Source organism: Bos grunniens, chromosome 22 (genome assembly GCF_055505025.1).
Source record: "Bos grunniens cultivar Pamir isolate PY7600 chromosome 22, Bosgru_T2T1.0, whole genome shotgun sequence".
Lineage (NCBI taxonomy): Eukaryota > Metazoa > Chordata > Mammalia > Artiodactyla > Bovidae > Bos > Bos grunniens.
In genome coordinates this window covers 58,075,820-58,102,113 of record NC_141186.1, presented here as the reverse complement: position 1 = coordinate 58,102,113, position 26,294 = coordinate 58,075,820, and the positions used below count along the sequence as shown (strand labels likewise).

The following is a 26,294-nucleotide window of genomic DNA, read 5'->3' as shown; positions in this document are numbered from 1 at the left end:
ATAGGAAATGGCAACCCACTCCAGTATTCTTGCCTGGAGAACCCCAGGGACAGAGAAGCCTGGAGGGCTATCGTCCACAGGGTCTCAAGGAGCCGGATACAACTGAAGCAACTTAGCACACACACACGTATTTATTGGCTGTGCTGGGTCTTGGTTGCAGCAGGTGGGATCTAGTTCCCTGACTGGGGATCGAACCTGGGCTCCCTGCATTGGGAGTGTGGGGTCTTAGCCACTGCACCACCAGGGAAGTCTCTACAATGTTAAGTTTCCCTTCTAGTTCCAGCAATGCTGATTCCTCAGGCTTGGGTTGGGGCCCTGGGATGAGCATTTTAAACATGCCCCCGCCAGCCCTGCACCCTGAAGATTCTGATTCCCAAGGTCCTGAGGCCACACCAACCTCTAAAACACCCATGTGTTGGGAAGAGGAGCCTAGAAAGCCAGCCCCCAGTTGGCAAGCTGGGCCGTCGCTGGTTAAAAGTGCCCAGGGGACCCCCGGCACCGTGGCCGGCCCACAGCAAATCCAGTCCGAGTCGGTGCACTGAAGGATGACCTTGGGGGTTTAAGGAAGGAAGTCCTGCCGGCGGGTGCCACTCTGGATGCGGGTGATACTGGAGGGGAGCGTGACACAGAGTGGGTGAGTCAGTGAAATCCCATCGCAGAGGGGCTGGCGGCCCAGTGTGTCCACTCTGGAGGCCAGGCTCGGTGACTGCCCTTTAAGGAAAACAGAAAGGATGAGGAGGAAGCAGTTAAGAGGCTGCCATCAGGAAGGCGTCTGCTCGGGCTTCTGCCGAGGCGTGTTCGGTCTCCCCAGAGTCCAGGTGGGGATGGAGGAGACGGGAGCGGGGCAGCTTCAAGCCCACCCTCGGTACGAGGCCATGGAAGACAGAGCCGCGTGGATGCCGCCAATCCGTGTCAGTTGCTACCCCGTCACCACGGGAGGGAGTGGGCTACCCCCACAGTAGCTCCTGAATTGCTGATCGCCTGCTAAGTGCCAGGCCCTGGGGCAATGCTGGGAAGAAAAAGACGGCAGTCCCAGACCTCTGCTGTGGGACTCAGGGCATGAGAGGGGGCAAAGGGAGGCTTTCCTGGAGAGAGGATGCTGGGCCAGGTCCACAGGATTAGTGCGGGTTCCCCAGGGAAGCCCCCTGTGCCCCAGAGGCAGAGAGAAGTGCATGGGCAAGTGTCTGGGGTGAGAGTAAGGATGAACACGCCTGGGTGCTCCCCAGGCTTGGCTCTGGGGCTTTATGCATCCACGTGGATTATCGTATGATGACACTTTCATGCAGGTGCTGCTATTCCCATTTGACAGATGAAAAGACAGGGCCACAGAGAGGTTAGGTAGCCCACACAAGGTCACACAGGAGGCCTGCGTGGCTGGAGCCCAGAGAGGGCAGAGGGAAGCGGGGATGGGAGAATGGAGGGGGCAGAAGTGCCGGGCCTCGTGAGAGGACGCTGACCTGCAGCAGCCAGGAGCCACTGAAGGAAGGAGGAAGTCAGGGCATCAGACACGTTTCAAAGGTGCTCTACAGCCAGGGTACGGCCAAAGTTGAGCACCAGTAGACGGCGGACAGACACCTCTCTTGTTTTGCACTGACGGAGCCTCAGTGCACCATGGTCTTTCCTGCAGACAGCACGGTCCACACCGACTCCTGACAAGGCCATCTTGGACACAAAAGCACAAAGTTTACCATGTGATGAACATAAGGAAGTGCTTCCTGGCACAAGCCTCGAAGACCCCACTTAAACCTTTGATTAATCCTCTACAAAGCGCAGTTAAGCCACTTCCGCGGTTTCTGTTGCCGTTTTTGCTTTACTGAGGTCGATTTCATCAAGACGGAGTCTTTCTTAATTAAAACCTGTAATGAAGATTTGACTCATCAATCAGTTCCTTTGCCCACAGCACACACCACTTGATCACAGCATCTTCTGCCGCCTCAGATTCCCCGTTCCGGCCGTGATTTCTGTCCATTTCAATTCTATCGGGTCAGAATTTTGCAGATCTTAATGTTGGCATGGAGATATGATTCTTCTGTCAATTTTTAGATCAATAACTACTTTTTTTTTTTTTACTGTGCACAGTTTTAGCCAATGTCAGTTTTATTTTGTGTCGGTTATTTCTACTGGCAATGTTCATGACAGATTGGACTGGAGACGAATGGTCCGTGATTTTTTTCTCCGGGAATCTGTGACAAATGGAAATATGCTTGCAAACCAGAAAAAGCACAGGGCTCTGAAGACGGGGAGAGAGAGCCAGACCCAGAGAGAGACCACAGATAGAGGCTACCAGGGAGACACAGAAAGACACGGAGGCGGGGAGACACACAGGGAGAGGGAGACCCGTGAAACGGCAGTGCAGCTCCTGATGGCTCCTCAGAGTCACATGGCACTGTTCGAGCCAGTGGGCCGCCCTGCCCTGCTTCCTCTCCAGCCCCTTAAGGGACGGCCCCACCTGCAGGCCGGGGTCCTGCCTGGAAGGAGAAGAGGTTCTCGGAGTCCTTCCCGGCTCTGCCTTGCGTTCGCGCCAGGGGAGGGCCTTCCGCCAGGTGGACCTGGACTCTGAGACGGGCCAGGACCAGGGCTGGTTTTGGTAGGTCTCCTCTCGCCTGCCAACCCCGATCCATCAGGAGTGGCTGCATGGAGATGGGTTTAAAAAGCCTCCGAGGTTAAGTCAGCAGGAAGCAGCGTGGCAGTCAGCTGGCAGTGGGCCGGGGGGCGGGTCTGGCGTTCCCTGCGTCTCCAGTTGGGGCAGTGAAAGGCGAGGGCCCAGAGATCTGAGTTTGAGTCTCAGCCACAGCACCATCTCTCTGGGCCTCCGTCCATCTGGGAAATGAGAATGTTTCTATGATCTGGCCTCAGGAATTGTCGGGAGGATTAAGTGAAATAAATGGGGCGCATGTGTGTGTGCGCTCAGTCGCTAAGTCTTGTCCAACTCTTTGCAACCACAGACTGCAGCCCGCCAGGCTCCTCTGACCACGGGATTTCCCAGACAAGAACAGCGGTAGGTTGCCATTTCCTCCTCCAGGGGATCTCCCCGACACAGGGGCTGAACCCGAGTCTCCGGCGTCTCCTGCACTGACAGGCAGATTTTTTACCGCTGGAAGCCCAAAGGGTGTATTACGCAGGTGCCAATAAATATTATGAATGAAGGGAAATTTGTTGGGTGAGTGGATGATGAGGTAAGAAGCCCCGGGCTGGACTGTCTCACACGGGGTGTGCCAGGTCAGCTGCTTTCTCTCTCTGGCCCTCAGTTTACTCATCCATAAGATGGGTCTGCTTCTTATAAGCAGCTGAACACACACTTGGCGTGTAGCCCACTGGTCCCACTCTTGGGTGTTTAGCCAAGAGAGACGGAAACGTGTGTTCACACAAACCCTGGCCTAGAAGGGCTCCTGGCAGCTTAAGTCATAGTAACCCCAAACTAGGAACCACCCAAATGCCCACGAACAAAAGACTGAGTTAAGACACCCTTTTTCTTACACTCGGCAAGAAAAAGAAAGAGGTTCCGTCACACAGCAGCACTGGGGGAATCTCAAGACATGACTGTGCAAAACTATATGTGTATGATCCCATTTCTACGAAACTCTAAAAAACACAAATCAATTGATATTGATGAAAAGCAGATGGGTACTTGCCTGGGTCTAGCAGGAACGATTTGGGAGGGGCACAAGAAAGCCTTCATGGGTGATGGGAAGGCTCTATGCGTGGATCGGGGCAGTGGTTACACAAGTCCATACATTTGTCAAAACTTTCAAACTGTACACTGAAGACAGGTGCATTTTATCATATGTAAATTATACTTCAATACGGTTCATTTTTAAATGGGTCCTGAGACAACCTTCTTGCAAAGTTTCCTGGGTCGGTCTATGATCAGATGGTATATACCGATGGACAGGCCAGACCTTGTCACCCTGGAACAAACTCTACAAGCGGGAGGGGTGGGGGGCATTTCTTTAGGTGGTACTGGAAAAAGGAGCCCACGGCACCAGCTGTGTTGAGATTCCCCTGTGAGGGTGACCCAGCTCTGGGGTCAGGCTGACCCGAGCAGGAACCCTGCCTCTCGCCTTCACCAACTCGCTGTGACACTTGGGGCAAAGCAGTTTCCCTGCCAGAATCTCAGTTTCTAGAACAGTCCTGTTTGTTAGCTCCTAGCTCTGGGCTGAACACCAGGCCATGCTATCAGCCCTCATCAAAATTGGGAGACCAGTATGGACATGAAGCGCATCTCTGGGGCTCCCAGCTCTGCAGAGGTGGCCAGAAGCTCTTGCATGCCGCTCCACCGGGCAGTGAGGCGGGCCTGCCCATCTAATGCGTGACGGTCTATCTGCCGCTAATTACTGTGATTCTCCCATCAGCCTCACAGCATCTCCCTTCCTCCAGCAAAGGGGCTGATGGTGAAACCACCTCATGTCAGAGTATTCAGACAGCTGCTGACCCCACCATGGGACTGCATGATGGACGCAGGAGGTGTCCCCAGCTGCCCCGACAGCTTGGGGGGCCTCAGAGGGTAAACCACCCTCTCCCTGACCACCAGGAAGCCTGGGAAGACCCTGCAGGTCTGGCCGCCCCGCAGTCCAGAACCCAGAGCAGATGAGAACCAACACTCGTCAATGAGCTCGGGATGAAATCTGCACTCAGCTGCCCCTCTGACCCCAGAAGGTTCTCCTCTTCTCTCTGCTGAGGTCATCAGCCTCTCCTGTACTTCCCTGAGTGGTTTCTCCCAGTCTTAAGTGAGAAGGGGACAAATGCACCTTGACGTTGCCACGTGGGGCTTATTTCAACAAGCACCATGGTTGCTCTGTGACGGTTCCCTTTATGTGTCAACTTGGCTGCTCGGTCAAACCCCAGTCTAGACGTTGCTGTGAAGATATTTTCTAGACGTGATCGACATTTACAATCAGTTATTTAGTGAAGCAGATGACCCTCCATCACGTGGGTGGGCCTCACGCTGTCAACTAAATGTCTTAAGAGCAAAGACCGAGACTCCCCCCATAAGAAATCTGTCTCAAGGCTGCTGCACAGAAACCCTGCCTGGGGCTCCAGCCTGCCCGAGCTGCCCTATGGATTTCTGTATGCAAGCCCCAGCATCACTTCCATCAATTCTTTAAAGCAAATATCTTCTTTTTTGATAGCTATAAAGATAGATAGATCTCTTATCCCTCCTGTTTCTCCAGAGAACCCTGACTGATTTCTCCAGAGAACCCTGACTGATACACTCTGAGCCCACGCTCCTCATTTAAATGAACTGAGGCCCCCACCACAGCAGCAGTTGTTTCTACCCCTCCATCATCCAGACTCAGGTCTTCTGGTAACAACACTCTGATTTTGCTCTGGGGAGACCCCCACCCCCACCCGCTGTCCATGCGATTCATGGGGCTGACCTTCCTTCCAAGGTGGGCATAGCTGATTAGAGTAGCTCACTCTCTCTGCCACCTGGACCCAGCTGTGCATTCTTGCCCCACGAGACTGTGGGATGGTATGAGTCTGGAGCAAAGCCAGCAGCACAGAGAAAGAAAGATAAGGAACGGGAGGACGGAGCGCTGATATCATCCTTCGAGTCCCTGGATTCAGCCCTTCCTGAAGCTGTCGTGAGCATGTCAGGCCTCTTCCTTGGGGTGCCACTTGGGGTTGGGTTTCTGTCGTTTCTAACCCGCAGCTTCCTGCCTGACACCACCTCCTCTTCAGGCCTGAGAGTGAGCAGGTGGCCACGGCTCACGGAAAGGGCCCAGTTTGTTTTGGATCCTGGTGTGTGCAAGCCGGAAGCAGAGCTGATGAGCAGAGTGGTGGCGGGGAGGCTGAGGAGGGAGAAGGAGTGGGAGGAGGCACCCAGCGCGGGGCTGCCAGGAGGCACAGGTTGGGGGAGAGCAGGGAGCGGTGGGCCAGGTGAATTCACCTGGCACTGCTGTGGGTGTCATACACTGGCCTCTCGTCTCTCCAGGGAGCCTGCAGCAATGGGGGAGGGGGGCGGCTGCCAGAGGGGACAGGCTGGGGGAGAGCAGGGAGCGGCGGGTCAGGGGAATTCACCCCGCACTGCTGTGGGTATCATACACCTGCCCCTCGTCTCTCCAGGGAGCCTGCAGCAAAGCGAGGTCTCTGCTCCTACCCTCAGCACGTGATGCCCCGCTGTGCCACCTCCACACAAATACTCAGCAGTTTCAGCCTTTTCAACGTGGGCCCTCTGCTGGGGATCTCTCTGTGCTTTGTTTTTTTTTTTTTAAATTACTTATTTATATCTGGCTGCATCAGGCCTTATTTGCGGCGTGACGGACCTTCATTTTGGCACGCGGGCTTACCTGCCCCGTGACATGTGGGATCTTAGTTCCTCAACCAGGGATAGAACCAGGGTCCCCTGACTTGGAAAGTGGATCCTCAACCACTGGACCACCCGGGAAGCCCCTCTCTGTGGCTTACTTTCCAGTCCCTCTGGGAGATGCTGCCAAGCACTTCCGCACACACTTTACTGGCCGTTTGGGTCTCCTCTGTGAACTGCCTGCTTGGGAATCTTGGTCAGTTCGCTTTGGGGTTGCCTGTCCTTTTCCTGTTGATCTTTATGTATTCTGGATGAGCCCTTTGTCTGTCAGCAATATAGGCTACATATGAAGCCGTCTGGACCTGGGCTTTTGTTTGCGGGAAGACTTCTGATTACAGTTTCAATTTCTGTGCTTGTGATGGGTCTGTTAAGATTTTCTATTTGTTCCTGGTTCAGTTTTGGAAAGTTGTACTTTTTGAAGAATTTGTCCATTTCTTCCAAGTTGTCCATTTCATTGGCATATAATTGCTGATAGCAGTCTCTTATGATCCTTTGTATTTCTGTGTTGTCTGTTGTGATCTCTCCATTTTCATTTCTAATTTTATTGATTTGATTTTTCTCCCTGTTTCTTGATGAGTCTGGCTAATGGTTTGTCAATTTTATTTATCCTCTCAAAGAACCAGCTTTTGGCTTTGTTGGGTTTTGCTATGGTCTCTTTTGTTTCTTTTGCATTTATTTCTAGGCTACATATGACTGCAAGGCGGGCCCAGAGAGAAACCACAGGCCACTCGTGGGGCTCACGCTTATTCAGGATGGGTCTTTGTTGTTCAGTCGCTCAGTAGTGTCCGACTCTTTGCGACCCCATGAACCGCAGCACGCCAGGCCTCCCTGTCCATCACCAACTCCCAAAGCTTGTTCAAACTCATGTCCATGGAGTCCATGATCCCATCCAACCATCTCATCCTCTGTTGTTCCCTTCTCCCCCCACCTTCAATCTTTCCCAGCATCAGGGTCTTTTCCAATGAGTCAGTTCTTCGCATCAGGTAGCCAAAGTATTGGAGCTTCAGCCTCAGCATCAGTCCCTCCGATGAATATTCAGGATTGATCTCCTTTAGGATGGACTGGTTGGATCTCCTTGCAGTCCAAGGGACTCTCAACAGTCTTCTCCAGCACCAGAGTTCAAAAATATCAATTCTTTGGCACTCAGCCTTCTTTATGGTCCAACTCTCACATCCGTACATGACTACAGGAAAAATCATAGCTTTAACTATACAAGTCTTTGTCAGCAAAGTGATGTCTCTGCTCTTTAATACACTGGTCTGGGTCATACGCAGGATGGGTCTAAAAAAAGTCAAGTTGTGAAGCTTAGATATTTTAGAAATCTCTGACCATTACACCATGAGTACAGGAAGACTCAAGCACAGGCCAAGCACAGGAGGGCAGGGGAAGGAGGAAGAAGTCCAGTGAGTGTCTGCCCTGTGCCAGGCCCTGTGCCAGAGTGCCACCTGCTTCATCTCAAGTGCTTGTGTGGCCCTGGCGTTCCCAGAACATGCAGACCTGTCTGCACCTCGGGGCCACCGCACTGGCTGTGCCCTCTGCCCATGCAGTTCCCTGCAGATCGGGCTTCTTCTCATCGTCCCAGTGTGTGCTTGACCATCCCCATCTCGGAGACACCTTCCTGAGGACCACAGGTGAGGGGAGCCTCCCGCTGTTTTGCCTGCCTGGATTACGTTCAATCTCACGCTCATCCACCAGTTGACAAGGCACTCGGCTGGCTAGCACACTGGCATGGAAGGTCCATCAGGCACAGTCCCATCTGTCTCATTCACACTCTACCCCCAGGGCCTAAGGCAGTGTCTTCACAAAGCAGCTGCTCAGCCAACAGCTGTCAAACAAATGGACGAGCAAGTCTCACGACAACCCTGTCAGGCAAATACCAACGGTGTGCCCATTTCACAGATGAAGAAACTGAGACTCCAAGGAGTTGGGTAATGTGTTGAAGGTCTCAGAGAGAGTGAGGGGAATCCTAGTCCTTGCAAAGTCTGCAGGCTGCGCCTGCCCCCTGCCCGTCTCCAGGTTTCTTTCAGCCCTGGAGGGTGGCAGATCCCGTGAACTGTTAATCCTGTCTTAGAACTGGATTTTGTGGCTCCAGATGAGCTGGGCAAGGGGGACAGAAGAACTGAATGGGGAGTGGGGAAAATGCGAGGCTGGGCCCCCTGCCAAGAGGCCAGGGCATGAACAGAAGCAGGTCAAGTTTGCAAAAGCTGGGCCCACCAGCGTGTCCAAGGCATCTCCAGACACACCCTGAGTCCCGCAGCCCAAACCCCACCCAGGACAGAGGCCCTTCCGGCAGCAGCCTGAATGGGGCACTCAATGCCTCCTAGGGCAGTCTGGTTCAGTCTGGCCCAGCCCAGGGAAGCAAGAGCTGTGGGAGTTGTCCTCAACCTGAGCTTGGCTGGGAGGCCTGGAGGGGATGCCCAGCACCTCCGGAACTGGGAATTTCGAGAACTGCGGGATATCTGGCTAGAAATTAGGTTAAAGCAGGAATAATCAGCTCATTAACCCCCTTGCTAGACTCCACACACACCCAGCCTGTCTCAGAGTGACGCTGCCTACTGTCGCTGTCTGCCTAGATCCGAGGAGAGCGGTACAAGTGAGATATTTTATTTATGCATTGTGCATATTTATTAGGAAGAAGTAAATAAATTAGCTGCCTGCCATCTGCAACCACCAGCCCACACTAAGTTCCCTCCATCCTCGTCTGCCTCAGCTGGGGCCACACCAGAGAAGCTCAGGCCCAGTAAAGAAGGGGTTCCTTTCTAGAAGGATTTTTTTTTTTTTCTCCAGGGTTTGAGCAGCGCTAGGATTACCATTTTTCTGAAAAGAAATCGATATCAGGTACTATTCTAGGCCATTTGCCGACAGCTGCTCCTCCCATCAAGCCTGGGAGGTAGGCATATTGCCATCCTCATTTTAAAGATGAAGATGCGGAGACTCAGAGAGGTCAGGTCACTTGCTCAGGGACACACAGCAAATGAGTGGAGAAGCTGAGCTCAAGTCAGGGGAGGCTGAAAGACTTCTGCGATGTGTTGAGGAGAAAGGTTGGGCCAAGAGGCAGTTATATTCCCATTCTGGTGCTAGTTGCTGTGAGGTCCAGGCTGGTCCCATAACTTTCCTGGCCCTTCTCTGTTGAATGGGAAAATAAAAACCATAGTACAGACTTCATACGATGGAAAAGCAAATCACCACCTGTCCAAAACCTGAGTGGCCTTCAAGCACACCCCGGAGGCTCCTGACTCCCCCCTGGTAAAGGGGCCAAACAGCGCCCCCCACACCTGCCCCAGACCTGCTGTGTAATTCCGGGCACATCAGTGAACCCCTCAGAGCCTCAGTGTTCTCCTCTGTAAAATGGGAAAACAGCTGGCTTGGGGAGGGCACAGGCTGTGGGGAAGAGGATCTCATGGGTGTGGGAAGCCTCTTAGGTCTGGTGGAGGCAGGCGGCAGGTGGGGCCAAGGACAGAGGAGCTGGAGGGAGCCCAGAATACCCGGTGGTGCTCCAGAGCCCAGAGAAGGGCGGTGACTTGCCTAGAGCCACACAGCAATCACAGCCACCTGGAGTCTCATACCATCTGCCTCCCAGGGCGCTGAGCCCAGCACCGTCCAAGCTCAGCCTGGATCTGAATCTTTTATGAAGCGCCATAAATCTCCCCAGAATCACTCCTGCCCACAGCCTGCAAGCCCTGCCTCCCTGCCTCTGCCTCCCTGCAGGCCCTTCTCATTAAATGAAGTGCAGAATCCAAAGGAATTGCTTTTGATTTTCCCCGAGGGGACACCTGCCACCTCCCTCCAGGGTGCCTGCAGGGCGCTGACACTCAGACAGTGCGGAGATTTCTAGATAAAGTGTTATTGTTTAAGATATTTGGTTTAGCATCTCAGAGCCAACATGGGTGAGCCCCCTCTAGGTGCCAGCACAGCCCCCTGAAAGCCCTGGGAGGTAGAATTGGCCCAGTTCACACAGAGGACAGTTCAGAGCAAATGCAGGCCCACCGGGTCCCCCAATTCCTGGGCCAGGGGAGCTGGCGGGAGAGCAGCTGCCGATGCATAAAACCAGCTTGTCCTCAGGCCACCGTCAGAGAGAGACAGGGGTGAGCTGCAGCAGGAACGGGACAGGTCAGACTCGAAGGAGACCAGACAGTGCAAGCCCGGCGCACTCGGCATCGAGCGAGTCTCAGCCCTCCGTCTCCCACACGACGAGGGTTAGACCCGGCATCTTCCGTGGGCCAGGACCTGCAATGGTTTCCCAGGATGCTCAGAAGAAATTTGGACTCCTCCACTCAGCCTGCAGGGCCTGGTTGAGCTCTCCGCCTCACCCCACAAACACGCCAGGGGCACCCCTGCCCCAGGATCTCTGCCCCTGCCCTTCCCTCCACCTGCTGCGCTTCTCTCCTGGGTCTTCCCTCCGCTGGTCCTGCACAAACATCACCTCCTCCAGGAGGCCTTCCCTGACCACCTGGTCACCCTTTATCATCTCATCCCGTTTCTTTACTTAAATAGTTTTATTTATTCACCTACTTTTGGCTGTTCTCGGTCTTTGTTGCTGGGTGGGCTTTACTCTAGTCGCGGGGAGTCGTGGCTACTCTCAAATTGCGGCTCCTCTCACGTTGCGGAGCACAGGCTCTGAGGCACGTGGGCCTCAGTAGCTGCAGTTCCAGGGCTCTAGGGCACAGACTCAATAGTTGTGACGCACGGGCTCAGTTGCTCCATGGCCTGTGGGCTATTCCCAGATCCGGGATCAAATGGGCAGGCGTATTCTTTACTGCTGAGCCACCAAGGAAGGTCCCCGTTAAAAAAAGATATTTATTTGGCTGTGTTGGGTCCTAGTTGTGATGCACAGATCTGTGATCTTTGTTGAGGCATGCAGGATTTTTTTTTTTTTAAGTTGTGGCCTGCAGGATCTCTTTCAGCTTTGGCATGTGAATTCCTAGTCGTGGCATGTGGGATCTATTCCCTGACCAGGGTTTGAACCACCGGACCACCTGGGAAGTCCCTCATCCCATTTCCTTGTTTTCCTTTGTTTCCATGAACTCTTATTTATTTGTTCGCCTGTTTATGGCCCAACTCCCCTGCTCCATAAGGACAAAGACTGTCTCGTTGGCTGCTCCAGGCCCAGTTCTTAGAGCAGTGACTAGAATCTGGAGGGCCGTAGAATGGATGAACGCGAGGAAGGAAGGAGTCAGTCCACTAGGGGCCAGGCCAGGCAGGAGGGAGGCAGCAAATGCTTGGGGTCCCACATATGATGACAGTCCCCTCCTGGCCTCTCCCGCCCCCTCTCCCCCTGACCACCCAAGGCCAGTTCCCTGAAGCAAAGGTGTTAGGGGAGGGGGAGGCTTCCTGGGGCAGTAGGGAGACCTCATGGGATACAGAGGGCTTCCCTCATGGCTCAGTTGGTAAAAAATCTGCCTGCAATGCAGGAGACCCGGGTTTAATTCCTGGGTGGGGAAGATCCCCTGGAGAAGGAAATGGCAACCCACTGCAGTATTCTTGCCTGGAGAATCCCATGGACAGAGGAGCCTGGCGGGTTACAGTCCATGGGGTCACAAAGAATCAGACACGACTGAGCGACTGACCTACGGCTGCTACAGGATACAGAGAGCGAGAAATGGTTTAGAACATGAGGAACAGCAATACTCGAGGAGATTATGTAGCCATTAAAGATGACAAGTGTGAGAAATAACATCTGCAAGGGAAAAGCCCAAGCAGAATTGCCTTACAGGCTGATGACAACCACGAAGAAGCTGCGGCCTTCTTTGCAACAGCAGAACGCGGGAGACGCCTTGTGAGCCAGCTCGCGGGGGAGGGGAGCAGGTGAATGAATGGTGCCCCACACCGACACTCGGCAAGGCACCTGCAGCCACAATAACCCGGGGGGATGCTGACCCAGTGAAGCCAAGTGAAGAAAAAAACAAAAGCAAAACGAAGAAGGGCATGTCATATGACACCAGCAAAAACAGACAGTGGAAAGGAGACTCGGAGGGAGCGCATCAAAGCGCCCCTGGATGGCGAGTTGACAGAGGATGATTTTAGTTTTGTTCTTGGTCTTCATGTTTCTTTCCAAAATGGTCTGCTTTTAACAACAAACGCATGCTCAGTCAGATAGAAACTTAATTTTTTCTTTCTTTTGGCTGCTCTGTGCAGCACGCAGGATCTTAGTTCCCCAACCAAGGATCAAACAGGCACCCTCTGCATTGGAAGGGTGGAGTCCTAACCACTGGATAATCAGGGAAGTCACAGAAAGTAACTTAATTTAAAAGGATACTGTTATTAATTTTTAATGATGGCAAAAAGCCAGAGGAATGTGCCCACATCAGTGTTACACGGAGAAGGAGGGGGCATTGGAATGCCTTTTTAAAAATCGATATTGCTGTGCCTAATTATTTTAAATAGTTTAAATGCCCAACAAACGTTTTATAAGATTTCTTTATTGCAAACAGACAAAGGAACAGACAAAACAGACAAAGGAAGAACCAGGAAACTGGTCAACAGGAGGGTCAGAAGACCAATTTCAGCTCAGGGACCAGGTGAGGCCTTTTCCCCTTGGGGCCTCAGTCTCCTGGTCTGTAGAATGGGATTAATCCTTTGCTTCCCAATCTTGCTGCAGAATCCAGGCCTCTAGAGAAGGGGTGTGCCCATGCCCAACACTTGGTGGAAGCTCAGTAAATGCTGGTGCCCTCTGCTCTCCAAGCAAGGGACATCCCAGTAGGGTCCTCCCTAATGCTACGCTCCCATCAGGTAGGCGGGAAGTGGTCCCCAAATGCTTTGGATCTCGCACTCCCATCTACAGAAAAATGTTTGTACGCTCGCTTGCAGCAACATACGCACATCGTTTATGGACTATCCATGCTTGACCGCATCTGTGTATCACGGCATACAACATGCAAAAGCAGAAATAGTTAAATAGCGAGAAAACGCCACCATAAACTGAAACTCGATGTTTTTTTCCATCTTCCTCTTCAAGAGATGTCCTGGGTGTGGCAGCTGCACCCCGCTGTGGGGGACCACTAGCTGAGCCGCAAGCTTCTGGAGGGCAGAGGTCACCAGAGGGCTCGAACAGCCAACCGTCCCAGCAAACTGCTGACGTTCAGGGGGGTGACAGAGGATGAGGTGGCTGGGTGGCATCATTGACTCAATGGATGTGAGTTTGAGCAAACTCCGGGAGATGGTGAAGGACAGGGAAGCCTGGTATGCTGCAGTCCATGGGGTCACAAAGAGTCTGACACCACTGAGTCACTGAACAAGGGCAGTTTGGAGGGATGTCTGTGGTTCAGGCCGGTTTACATTTGAAAGAAATGAAACAATTGCAGAAGGTCAACCGCTCAAACCAGAGCCTGACTCCTCCAATCTGAAGGAACTCTGGGCTCCTCAGAGGCACTGGGCCACACTCTCCCTCTCCCGGGGCAGTGTCCCCACCGAGGACCCGAGAGAACTGGACCGAGTGATCTTGGAGGGAAGGTCCTTCCTGCAGACCCCAGGCATCACCGCCCCCCAGTCCCTTCCCACCCACTCGAGGGAGGCGGCCTCTCTCCAGAGGCTGGTAGGTCCGTGATTTACATCCTCCTGGGGTCCAGCCTCACTGTAAAATACAGCCGTCCCCATCCTGCCAGCCCTCCAGGACTCCTGCCAACCCAGAGCCAGCTGCCCGTAAACCTCCAGACGTAAATCTTGAGACCCAGTTCCATCAGGACAGAAGGCAGGCAGTAAATTCATGGCTCCAGGGTCTCGGGCAGCAGCGCCTCCTGGGAGAATTCATTTTTCACCCTAGGATGAATCACCCTTGCCGGATGGGAGAGGGGAAGAATTTGTTCATTCAGTTGAAAAATGATTGTTTGAAGGGCATCCCCCTTCCATGGGGTTCCCCAGCTGGGCTGCCAGCTCCCAGAGCTATGCCGCCAGCCAGGTGCCTCTAGGACAGAAGTCTCTTGGCAGGACCCTCCCATTCAGCCCCCTAAAACCCACTCCTGCACATCCCCCAGCGAAAGATACCAGTGTAACTCCCCAGGCCCTGAGGAATCCTGATTAGGAAACTCCGCGCGTCACTAGGTCAGCTGGGTCCCCTGCATGGCCCGCTGCCTGCCTCCCTCCGGAGGCTCTGGGCTTCGGCTTCCACCCTGCTGGGCAGACAGACCTGAAGCCCAACCAAAGTCACTACCTGCCTAGCTTGGGGACCCCGAACAAGTAAAACCACTGCTTTATCTTTTTTTTTCTGTAAAACTACACAAATCCCCAAAGGGAGTATACGTCAGAACAGCAGTTTTGGAGAGTCGTGTGGCCTTGGGGCGGGGCGGGATTTATTTCTCACCCCAGGTGGGATGCATTGGTGATTGCTTTATGTTGATCTTTAAAAGTACCCATGCTTGAAGAGCTCTTCTTTGTGTCCAGTATATCTTTTAATGAAAGCTCAACGTGCAGAATCGAAGGGTAGCGGGCCACCACTTAAATGAGGGGAAGGAATAGGAATGCAGAGTTGTTTATTACACACAGAAGAAATTTCTAGAGGCGTGCACTAGGAAGGGATGATGGTTTTACCTACTTCGGGAGAGGAGGGGCTTGGTAAACAGAAGACAGACACTGGGGAGAGACTCTTCAGGGAAGTATTTTGAGGTTTTCTATCTGCACCACGTGACCCTTGAGCTCTCAGGCCAGCTGCCTGCCAGCGGACAGTTGCTTTATGCTCTTTAGTTTTTTTTCACTAACATTACGATGAATGTCCTTATCCATGTTGCCTTATGCATCTACGTTAGATTTTTCCTGAGCATAGATACTTAGAAAAGGGAGGGGTGGGACTTCCCTGGTGGTACGGCGGTTAGGAATCCGCCTGCTAACGCAAGGAACACAGGTTCCATCCCTGGTCGGGGAAGATCCCACATGTCGTGGGGCAACTTAAGCCCACAGGCTGCCACTACTGAAGCCCGCTGGCCTAGGGCCCGTGATCCGGAGTAACAGAAGCCATCGCAATGACAAGCCTGCACATGGCAACTAGAGAAAGCCTGTGCGTAGCAACGAAGACCTATTGCAGCCAAAATAAAAAGGTTTTACAAAGAAAAGGGATGGCTGAGTCACAGGATGTGAGCACTTTCCATAACTGTCAAACTGTCCCCCGAAAACGGTCCTACCCGCTGGCTGCATTCATCAGTCTCTGCTCGCTCATGGTCTCACCAGCAGTAGACGCTACTAATGTTTTCATTTCCCCTCAAAACTGGTAGTGTGCTACTGTTTCTATGAGCATTTTTCCTGACGCTAATACAGCAATCCCCCGAGATGGTGAGGCTGACCATCTTCTCATTCGCTTTCTGGTCATTTGTGTGTCTTCATCTAGTAACTTCCTGCTCAAATCCATTATACTCCTCCTAAATGGCTTTCTTTTCTTATTGATTTGCAGACTTCCTTACACTCTAGATATTATTCTTTTTTTCAGTTTAGTCACTCAGTAATGTCTGACCCTTTGCAGCCCCATGGACTGCAGCATGCCGGGCCTCCCTGCCCATCACCAACTCCCAGAGCTTACCCAAACTCATGTCCATAGACTTGGTGATGCCACCCAACCATCTCACCCTCTGTCGTCCCCTTCTCCTCCTGCCTTCAATCTTTCCCAGCATCAGGGTCTTTTCCAGTGAGTCAGATCTTCGCCTGAGGTGGCCAGAGTATTGAAGCTTCAGCTTCAGCATCAGTCTTTCCAGTGAATACTTAGGACTGAGCTCCTTCAGGATGGACTGGTTGGATTCTTTGGTAATACTGATCTGTTTCTGGCTGTCTCGGGGCTTTGCTGCGGCACGCGGGATCTTCGGTTGCCGTGCGCAGGCTGTTCCCTCGCTGTTGCACACGCTCCAGAGCACACGGCCTCCGTGGTTGCAGCTCACAGGCTCAGCTGCCTTGTGGCACGTGGGATCCTAGTTACCCGACCAGGGATCGAACCCACGTCCCCTGCATTGGAAGGCGGATTCTTAACCACTGGCCCACCAGGGAAGTCCCTGGAGTAGGTATGTTTTAAAGACTTTTCCTCCCGGCCTGTGGCTTGTCTTTGGACCTTGCGAATGGTTTCCTTGCTCATACAAAACTACATTTTTTGGTGGTCCAATCTCTCCATTCTTTCTTTAGTGGCATCTGCTTTTGGAGTTTCCATTCCCTCATCTGATAACCGGAGAAGGCACTGGCACCCCACTCCAGTACTCTCGCCTGGAAAATCCCATGGACGGAGGAGCCTGGTGGGCTGCAGTCCATGGGGTCACACAGAGTCAGACATGACTGAGTGACTTCACTTTCACTTTTCACTTTCATGCATTGGAGGAGGAAATGGCAGCCCACTCCAGTGTTCTTGCCTGGAGAATCCCAGGTACGGGGAGCCTGGTGGGCTGCCGTCTCTGGGGTCGCACAGAGTCGGACACGACTGAAGCGACTTAGCAGCAGCAGCATCTGACAACCTGGCCTTGCAGGGTTAATACGAGGAGTGAATACGGCATGTAGTAGGGCTGAGCAAATAGGCCTAAAAATGACAAGGACAGTCGCTGGAGAGGGGGTGGGTCTTCCTGCCTCACCCTGCCTCCCAGTCCCCTGGCAGCCAGCAGGAGCTTTCTGAAGATAATCACTCTCCGCCTGAAAACCTTTCAGCTGCCTCAAGAAATGACGCATAAACTGCTTTCCTAGTTGAGTTCAAGGTCTCCCGCACCAGGCAAGTGCGTGAATGCGTCATGGGTTGGATGGGGGTGGGGGGTGGTAACCACACTCCACAGGGCACAGCAGCAGGGCGAGCCCAGGGTCGCGAGGTCCTCTGAAGAGAGCTGCACATCCTGCAGTTTTCTAATGTGAAATCTCCCCGCCTCCTCCCACCTACCCTTAAAATTTAACAGCAACTAATTTGTTTGAGTTACTGTCAGTGCCAAGCAAGGTGTATTCATGGGCTGGGTACGGTCGTCTCTGCCCTACCAATCTGGCCAGACCCACCTTTCCAGAACAGAGCCCCACTCCCCAACCCCAGCCACTTCATGCAAGCCCACACTACACAGCTGTGGACACGGAACGCTTTTCTGAGCTTTTTCGCCTGCTAATCTGTGGGTCTAAAGCGCCTTTCCCTGATCCTTTCCTTCCTGGCCAACTCACCATTGCTCTTTGAAACCCCAGTCAGAAAGTGAAAGTCGCCCAGTTGTGTCAGACTCTTTGTGACCCCCATGGGCTGTACAGTCCATGGAAGAATTCTCCAGGCCAGAATACTGGAGTGGGTAGCCTTTCCCTTCTCCAGGGGATCTTCCCAACCCAGGGATGGAACCCAGGTCTCTCGCATTGCAGGAGGTTTCTTTACCAGCGGAGCCACAAGGGAAGCCCACTCAGGCCAGATGTCAACACCAGTTCCCCAACCCAGACAGAGTTCCATGCTCCTTCCCTGAGTGCCCCATCACTCGTGACTCTTAGGACTGGAATTCCAAAGGAAGCAGCCTGGGGTCACAGAAGGAGCCTTGGCTTGGGAGAAAGACACCCCCTGAGGTGAAATTCCTGCTGTGCTGCAACCCAGCAGTACATTCTCAGACAAACGACTTAACCTCCCTGCGCCTCACGTTCCCAAGGGTTAGACGGAGATACTGAGCTCTGAACTCAGGCTGGGGTTCTGAAATGGTATAAGCCGAAGAACTGATGCTTTCGATTTGTGGTGTTCGAGGAGACTCTTGAGAGTCCCTTGGACCTCAAGGAGATCAAACCAGTCAATCCTAAAGGAAACCAACCCTGAACATTCATTGGAAGGACTGATGCTGAAGCTCTGATACTTTGGCCACCTGATGCCAAGAGCCGACTCATTGCAAAAGACCCTAAGGCTGGGTAAGACTGAAGGCAGGAGGAGAAGGGGACGACAGAGGATGAGATGGTTGGATGGCATCACCGACTCGATGGACATAAGTTTGGGCAAGCTCTGGGAGAGGGTGAAGGACAGCGAGGCCTGGTGTGCTGCATGCAATCCACGGGGTTGCAAAGAGTCACACATGACTTAGCGAGTGACTGAACAACAAATAAGAGAAGGGACTGGCACTTAGTAGGGGCTTAGTAAGAGTTTGCAGAATGAAGGGACAAACTTTAAAAACAAATAAATATTTTCTCAGAATGCTCTGAACACCCCACATGGAAAAGTTAGCTAATTTTCTGGAAGGGAGCCCAGGGGTTCCCTACACTCCTGAGCAACCTGTCCTCTACTGCCATCTCCTGATTTCAAAGAAGGCCACGGACTATCTGCCCCTCCGTGGCATGCACTCTGAGGAGCCATTCAAGGCTGAGGACTGGGGAGGAGTCCCTGGAGGGTAAACTGAGGCAGACCAGCCAAAGGAAGAAGAGTGGGCAGATCCAAGCCCCTGGCGTTTGGGAAGCACCACCAGAGGCAGCAGCCCACAGGGCTCAGCCGCACACGCGCACGCTCTGTGAGAGCTCGGCCTCCTTGGTCTTCAGCACTGCGTGCCCACGTCTGGCACGCAACAGGAGCTCAAAAAACCATCCGCTGATTGAGTGGGCTGCTAATTAAATAATACCAATAAGGATGTTCTGCAGGGACTTCCCTGGTGGTCCAGTGGTTAAGAATCTGCCTGCCAACCTGGGTTCGATCCCTGTTTGGGGAAGCAAGATTCCACATCTGAGCCCGAGCACCCTAGAGCCTGTGGAAATCAACAAGAGAGCCCGCTGCAAAAGAAGCCCACACCCTGCAACTAGAGACTAGCCCCCACTCACTGCCGTTAGAGAAAGCCCGTGTACAGCAATGAAGACCCAGCACCGGCAAAGCACAAACACTGAACTCCTAAAAGGGCGATATGGCTAATAAACCAATCGGATCAGATCAGTCGCTCAGTCGTGTCCGACTCTTTGCGACCCCATGAATTGCAGCACGCCAGGCCTCCCCGTCCATCACCAACTCCCGGAGTTCACTCAGACTCATGTCCATCGAGTCAGTGATGCCATCCAGCCATCTCATCCTCTGTCGTCCCTTTCTCCTCCTGCCCCCAATCCCTCCCAGCATCAGAGTCTTTTCCAATGAGAAACCAATAACATTAAAAAAAGCAGGGGGATGTTCTGCAAAGCATAAACTGCCGTAAAAATGCAGTTCCCCATGAAGGGGTTTGCTGCCCCCTCCACACTCAGATCTGTCCTGGCCGGCTCTGGAGCTGGGGCCCCAGGGCGGGACACTGAAAAGATGGATGGGACAGGGTTCCTGCCCTATGGAGCCCGAATCCAGCAGAGAAGAGAGATGAGCAGACACATGGTTATGTTCCAGTAGGAGAGGAGCTGGAATACAAATGTGGTGGGAGAGGCCAATTCTACCATGTTGGGGGGAAGGGACAACAGGAAGCCGCACCCTGCCCTGGTCTAAGGCAGGAACCCAAGGAGACACTAATTTGCTGGGTGAGAAGAGGGTGGGAGAAGAGGTGGCAGCCTGAGCGAAGGCTCAGAGGTGGGGCAGAACAAGGTCTATGCACGATTCCGGAGCAAAGAGAGGTTACTGCAGCCAGATCCCAAAGGGCTGGGAATATCAGAGGCCTCCAGCTTCAAAGGCAGTGTCATCTGACCCCTCAGAGTTCGTTTAAATTGATGCTCAGCATTTTAAAGTTGGCCGGTAGCACTTAAAACTGGATTTTTAGCTTCTTTAGGAAAAAAGAAAACACAGCAACAACAAAAAAGATCAGAATATCTGGTGGGCTGAGCCAGGGCTCCTATAAAGCCTAACTCTCTGTTTCAACTCTGTCCTCCAGGCTCGTTTTGCTCCCTTCAAATATTTATTGAGCAAGTACTATGGTTGTTCCTGTTGTGTTTCCCCCCTCAAGCCTACCTGGGCTTCTGCTGTAGAAAGTCAACAGCAATCTAAAGAGAAATGAGGCAAATGAACTTATTTAAAAAACAGAGACAGATTCAGACTTAGAGAACGATATCATGGTTACCAAGGGGGATGGCCAGAGGGGAGGGATAGTTAGGGAGTTTGGGACAGACACATAGACACTGCTATATTTAAAATGGACAATCAGCGAGGACCTACTGTGTAGCACATGGGACTCTGCTCAAGGTTATGTGACAGCCTGGATGGGAGGGGGGTTTGGGGAAGAATGGATACCTGTATACGAATGGCTGAGTCCCTTTGCTCCCCATCTGAAACTACCACAACATTGCTAGTCAACTATACTCCAATACAAAATAAAAAGTTAAAAAAAAAGAGTAAAAAGTCAACAGCGAAGGAAATACTTGGATGAGGTTTTTGCTTGTTTGTTTCCCCGCTCCCTTTATAAGCAAAATTAATGTGCAGATCTCTTGTCCTTTTGCCCACCAAGTGAAAGAAAAAGAGATACTATTTTTTAAAAAAAGGAGAGGAGAGAAACACCAGATCTACAATGTTATACCATCCTCGGCTGGGCGGGGGAAGCAGGCGATTCTGCACACTGACATCACAGTCTGCATCACGGGACACAACTTCCGCCACTCAAAGCTTGCTGTGCGTTTCTGGAAGTACAGGGAGACGTTTAAAGTCGGCTTCAGTGTTGACACCGCGGTTATTAAAACCAAACAAAAGATCCTTTCTCAAGTCTGGCTGGCTCTTCTGAAATTTCTCTGAGCCCCCACTACCTGATTTAAGGAAACGAGCAGATGTTTCACAGCAGGAAGCACATTAGCTCCAGATGCCGCCGCTTTGTTCAAGACGTGCACACAGACGCACTGGCAGACACACACACACACACACACACACACAGAGGACTTGGGGCAGCAAACGTTCGCGGCTCCCCTTCCAGCACTTGGCATGCTCACATGGACCATTTGTAACCTCTGTCTGCAAGTCTTTCAGAAAGATGAGCAGCGGGAATAAGTAGCCAATCAGATCCCACCCCATCGTCTTCCCGCTGTCTCCTAGGTAACCAGCAAAGGGACACATCAGCTAGCTGGGTACCACAGGGATGGACACACACACACGATCCCCTAAAAGTCCATAATTGCAGACCCGCTGGATGAGCCTGTCAGAACCCTGGACAGTTCCCCCAGCGCGCTTTCAGTGCCCTTGGTTCCTGCTCATCCGGCAGTCTTAGCTCCTACAGCTTTCCCACCTCCGCCCCTATACCCATGCCTGGCGTGCCTCTCCCACTGCCATCTTCATCAGTCAAAACCTTGCTCATCTTCAGAGCCAACCCAAGTCCTTGGTCAAGACTTCCGATGCCTCCCATCGCAGAATAAAACCCACCCTCCTCTCCTATGGTGATCTGGCCTTCCATGACCTGGCTCCTCCAGCCTCTTCACTCATCACCCTCCTCCCTCGCTTCTTTCTCTTCCTCCAATAGGTCAAACCCGTCCTCCCCACACTACCCCTTGGAAGTCAGGGCTTTTGACACTTGCTGTTCCCTCTACCTACACAGGAGAAGGAAACGGCAACCCACTTCAGTATTCTTGCCTGAAGAATCCCCTGGGAAGAGGAGCCTGGCAGGCGACAGTCCACGGGGTCACAAGAGACGGACATGACTTAGCGACTAAACCACCAACAACCCTACCTAGACAGCTCTTCCTTCTGCTCTTGGCATGGCTGAGCTTTCTTGTTCTTCAGTCTTGGCTCAAAAGTCACCTTCTCAGAGAGGCCCTCCCTGACACCCTCCTTGGCCACCCTCTCTAAAGAAGTCTCCTCCTCTGGGACTCTCCACTACATCACCATGTTCCTGTGTTGTCTTCCTTTCACCGTTGATGCTGAGACGATCCCATTCCTATTTACTTGCTTACTTGCTCCCTGTCTCTCCCCAGAATGTAAAGTCCCTTACAGAAGGGTCTCTGGTTCATGCTGGTTTCCCAGCCCCCAGAACAGGGCCCAGGAAATATCTGGTGAGTGACTAAAAAGTCATTTCCTCCTGACTGCTTCTGTATTTCGCCCTCTCTCTACGAAGAGAGTCGGGCGTGATGAGTTCTATTAACCCTCCTGGCTAACATTCCAAAAGTCCATTAGAGAGCAGAAAGGACTGGCATAAGGAGGAAAATTAATCAGGCCACACCACGGGGAAGAACTTGCCGGTGGAGATCCGACTGTCTCCACTGGGTCGCAGGGCCCTCCTCCTCTGAGCAGCCTCTCTCTGACCGGGAATTGGCTGCTGCTTTCAACTCCACGTTCCCCAGGCACTGGGCACCTTGAACTTTTGTTATCTGAGGGACTGGGGGGCAACCTGAGGCTGAGGACTGGTGTTTATTTTTCTGATCCCACACAGAGATCAGCAGGAGCCTGGAGGAGAGAAGCGAGTGTCCTCTAGAAGGGTTTATTGCGGCGAAGAGAAGGGAATCTGTTGCTGTCTATGGGGCCACACAACTCAAGGTGATGGTTCATTAGAACACAAGTTTCTCTCTCTCCGTCTCCCATCACACACACACACACAAACACACCCCTCAAAAGCATCATGAAGAGTCGCAGAGTTCCCCAATTCCTGTGGCCGCGTGTGTTTCTCTTCAAGAGACACGACTACTACATAAGGTGCTAAGTACTGTGCAGTGACCCAGACACACACACTGGGTAAGTGTGTGCTGAGCACAACCACACTTTTGGCCAACCTCACTGGGCAAGGCTGGCCGATGGGTCCAAGTATCCACACAGCAGACACAACCCAGACTGGATTCCCCCAAACCCTAGGACTTCAGAGCCTCAAGATGACTGCTCATAATCCAGAAACCCACCCTGAGTCTTGAGTGCTCCACTGACCAGAACACTAGATCACTTCCCCAAATCTAAGCATGCGTGCATGCTCACTCAGCTGTGTCCGACTCTTTGCAACCCCACGGACTGTAGCCCGCCAGGTTTCTCTGTCCATGGGATTTCCCAGGCAAGCATACTGGAGTGGGTGGCCATTCCTTCCTCCAGGGGATCTTCCTGACCCAGGGATCAAACCAGTGTCTCCTGTGTCTCCTGCATTGCAGGTGGATTCTTTACCTGCCAAGCCATCTGGGAAGCCCCGTCCTCACCCCACCAAACCTGAAGTGGATATAAAGATCAGGAAAGGAAGATGGGGATTAGTATTTCTTGAGCACCGACCACTTGCCAAGCCATGTTAACACTGACTCTCCAAGACCACATGCAAGGGTACCTTTCCCACTTCACAGATGGAAAACCGGAAGCTCAGAAGAGCTAAGCACTGGGCCCAAGGTCACACAGCTGGCCAGCAGAGACGCTAAGCTGGGGCCCTGGGTCTGGTCTCCAAGCCCACTCTCCTTTCCCTGGGGCCTTAACTTACGCCGCCCAACAAGCAGACAAGCTGGTCTGGTTCAGAATGTCCCTCTTGCTGGCTGAAGCTCTTCTCTGAGGATGCCAGGCCTGCAGCCCCATCTCTGCAGCCATCTCTCTCCCTCACTCAAGCTCGGCTGACCTCCCACAGGGCTCCTGTCCAGCTGGGCCCACGTCGCAGAATTTCTCATCTGAGACCTGGCCCACGGGAAACCATTTTCCCATGGCCCAGAGTCAGCTGGGGATTTTTGTCTTTTTAAAATAGCAATTTCCTGCCAGGCAAGGGTGGAGACACCAGTCACCCTCCGATTCAGTGACGAGCTCAGAGATCAGTCTTAGGTAAGATTTCCCAAGGAAAACTCAGACGCTGGGTATCTCATGGCATTGAGGCAGGGGACGGGGGCTCCTCTTCAAGACGGTGGCCAGCGGCAGGTGAAAGGTCTGCAGGCGTCACAAGACGCCCGCACCTCGTACAGGTAACCCGTGAGCCTTGGGCAAGCCCACGTGCATCTCAAACACGCCACCCGCGTGCCGGCATGCACACCTCACACACACACACACACCACCCACGTGCCTCACCCATGGCGAGTGGGAATCCAGGAGCGAGGCAGCAACACCCTCCGTCTCAGGACATCACAGCCTCCCACTTGCCAGTCTGCCCTGGGCTGTGCGCAGTGCCCAGGGGCCAAGATCTCACATTTTTCTCCCTAGGCAGGCCCTCCCCTTAGGGACACAGAAAGTGAGCCTCGCAGAGCGGGAAGGACGGGTCCAAGACCACGGAGCACGCCTGTGGCTGAGCTGCGCTGTTTTCTGAAGACACTGGGCCCCTGGCTCTGAAGATGCACTTCTTAATTTATTCCTCTCCTTTGGGGCAGCTCCATGGTGCCCGCTCTACCCACCTGCCCCCTCCCTCCACCGAAAGGAAGGAAGCCTGGGCACCTGCCCCGCCCCCACCTTTGCCCGTTTTCCAGAACTGACCTAGCGTTGGGGACAGGACAGGAGGGGCAGGGACCTGCTCTCAGCTGTCCCTCTCCCCGCTTGCCTCATGCCCCATTCAAGAGCATCCTGGGCTGGACTGGACACGAATCCTTTCCCAGGAACTGAGCCTGGTCCGACTCTGGGCGGGCAGAAACGGGAAGGAGTCGGGGCAGGGGGCTGGCACGACCGAATTCTCGCCAGTAACGCAGACCTGGGTTCGTTCACCTCCAGCTTTTCCACTCAGCGGTGCCGTGACCTTGGGCGAGAGGCATCCTCCCTGGAGCTCAATGCCCTCCCTGGCCAGGAGGAAAGAACAGCGCCCTCCCCAGGGGTGGCCGCGAAGGTGAAAGGCAGAGGCGGAAGTGTGGGCCCTGACGCACAGTGCCCGCTGCCTGTAAGCCCGCCTTCGTGCCCCCCGAAGTGAGCCGAAGGTGAGCACTGCCATCCCTGCCTGGCTCTGCCCCCTCGACACCGTTCTGGCAATTCACTGAAGCCGAACTTCCCTCGGCGGTGGCCAGACCCGGGCGCGCGGGTCCTCCTTAACCTCCAGCCCGCGCGGCCAGCGGCCCCGGCCACAGGTAAGCTGCGGGGCAGCCCGGGGGGGCGGCCGGCGGAGGCGGCTGCGCCGCTGCGCTGCGGCAGGGCCCGGCCGGCTCCCCGCTCTCCGCGCACCCCTTCCCGCCTCCCCTCCGGCCTCTCTGCAACTTTGAGGAACTGCAGACTCTGGGGTCGTCGCGGGGCGGCTGCCGGGCGCGCGGAGCAAAGTTGAGTCCCAGCGACGGCAGCCTCGGGATCCCCAGGCCCCAGCCGCGGTGAGCGCGCGCACACAGGACCCCCCCACCCCGGGCCAACTCGCGGGGACGCACGTGGTCGCTGCGCCGGCCCCGGCCGCTCCAAGGACCAGACTCGCGCGCCGGTCGCGGGCTGCGCCCTGGGGCGTCCAGAGCCCTTCGCCCCCGACCCCCAGCCCCAAGCGGTCGCCCGGGCCCCGGTCCCACCTCCGCGCGCCCCGTGCAGCCGCCCGCTGTGTCCCCCCCGGCCCGGCTGCGCTCCAAGCCGCATGTCCTGCGGTGACCCTTCGGGCTCGGCGCTTCAGGCGCTTCCCTCCCGCGCCTGGGAAGCAGACGGCCGTCCGCCCCTCGCCTCCCGCGGGGACCCCCAGCGGACGCCCCCCGATCAGCCCCGCGCTGGGCCCGCCCTCCTCGCCCCGCGCCGCGCCGGTGCACACCGGCCTGGGCGGCGGCCGCGTCCTACCTTCGTCCGGCAGCCGCTGCAGGCAGAAGGCGAGGTTCCTCCGCCAGCCCCGCATCCCGGCGGCCGCCCTGCGGCCCGGCCCGGCCTCGCCAGCCCGGCCCCGCCCCCGCCGGGCCCGGCGGCGCAGCGCAGCGCTGGGGAGGGCCGTGCGCCCAGGGCGCGGCGGGCATGGGCGGCCGCCGAGGGTCGAGGGTCTCGAGCGGCCGCCAAGCGCTCGGCTCAGCTCCGGAGCCCGCCGCTGAGCAGAGGCGCCCCGAGAGCGCGCGCTTTCCCGGGCGCGGGGGCGCGGCGGCCGGGGCTGGCGGGGGCGGCGCGGAGCGCGGCCGGAGGGGCCCCCGCAGCGGCCTGAGCCGGCTTGCCGCGCCAGCCTCCCGCGAATCCGCACTTAGCACGTCCCAGGAACGCTCATCACCGCGAATCAGACCGTGAATGAATGAGTGCAAACAATGAATGCCGGAATAAATGGGTGAATAAGGGAGGGAATCAGTGAGTGAACACATGGGTGTATGGATGAGTGCGAAAACGGTGACGGAATGAGTTAATGAGTTAGTGAATGGGTGTATGATT

The 26,294-nt window shown here is 54.3% G+C and overlaps 1 protein-coding gene across 3 annotated transcripts in view; it reads right to left on the bottom strand.

Moving 5' to 3' along the window:
- GRIP2 (glutamate receptor interacting protein 2) overlaps positions 1 to 26,068 on the bottom strand; it is a 104,198-nt gene extending 78,130 nt beyond the window's left edge. Inside the window, exons 1-2 of one of the 3 annotated variants that reach the window (XM_086368766.1) lie at positions 25,728 to 25,751; positions 20,659 to 20,758 (exon numbers count right to left, since the gene is read on the bottom strand). In XM_086368766.1, coding sequence (XP_086224892.1) covers positions 20,659 to 20,716 — 58 coding nt within the window. In that variant the 5' untranslated portion in view covers positions 20,717 to 20,758; positions 25,728 to 25,751. Of the gene's footprint in view, positions 1 to 20,658; positions 20,759 to 25,727 lie in introns of all 3 variants that reach the window. The other 2 variants (XR_015151903.1, XM_086368768.1) reach the window with 2 other exon arrangements.
- Between the last annotated feature and the right edge of the window lie 226 nt (positions 26,069 to 26,294).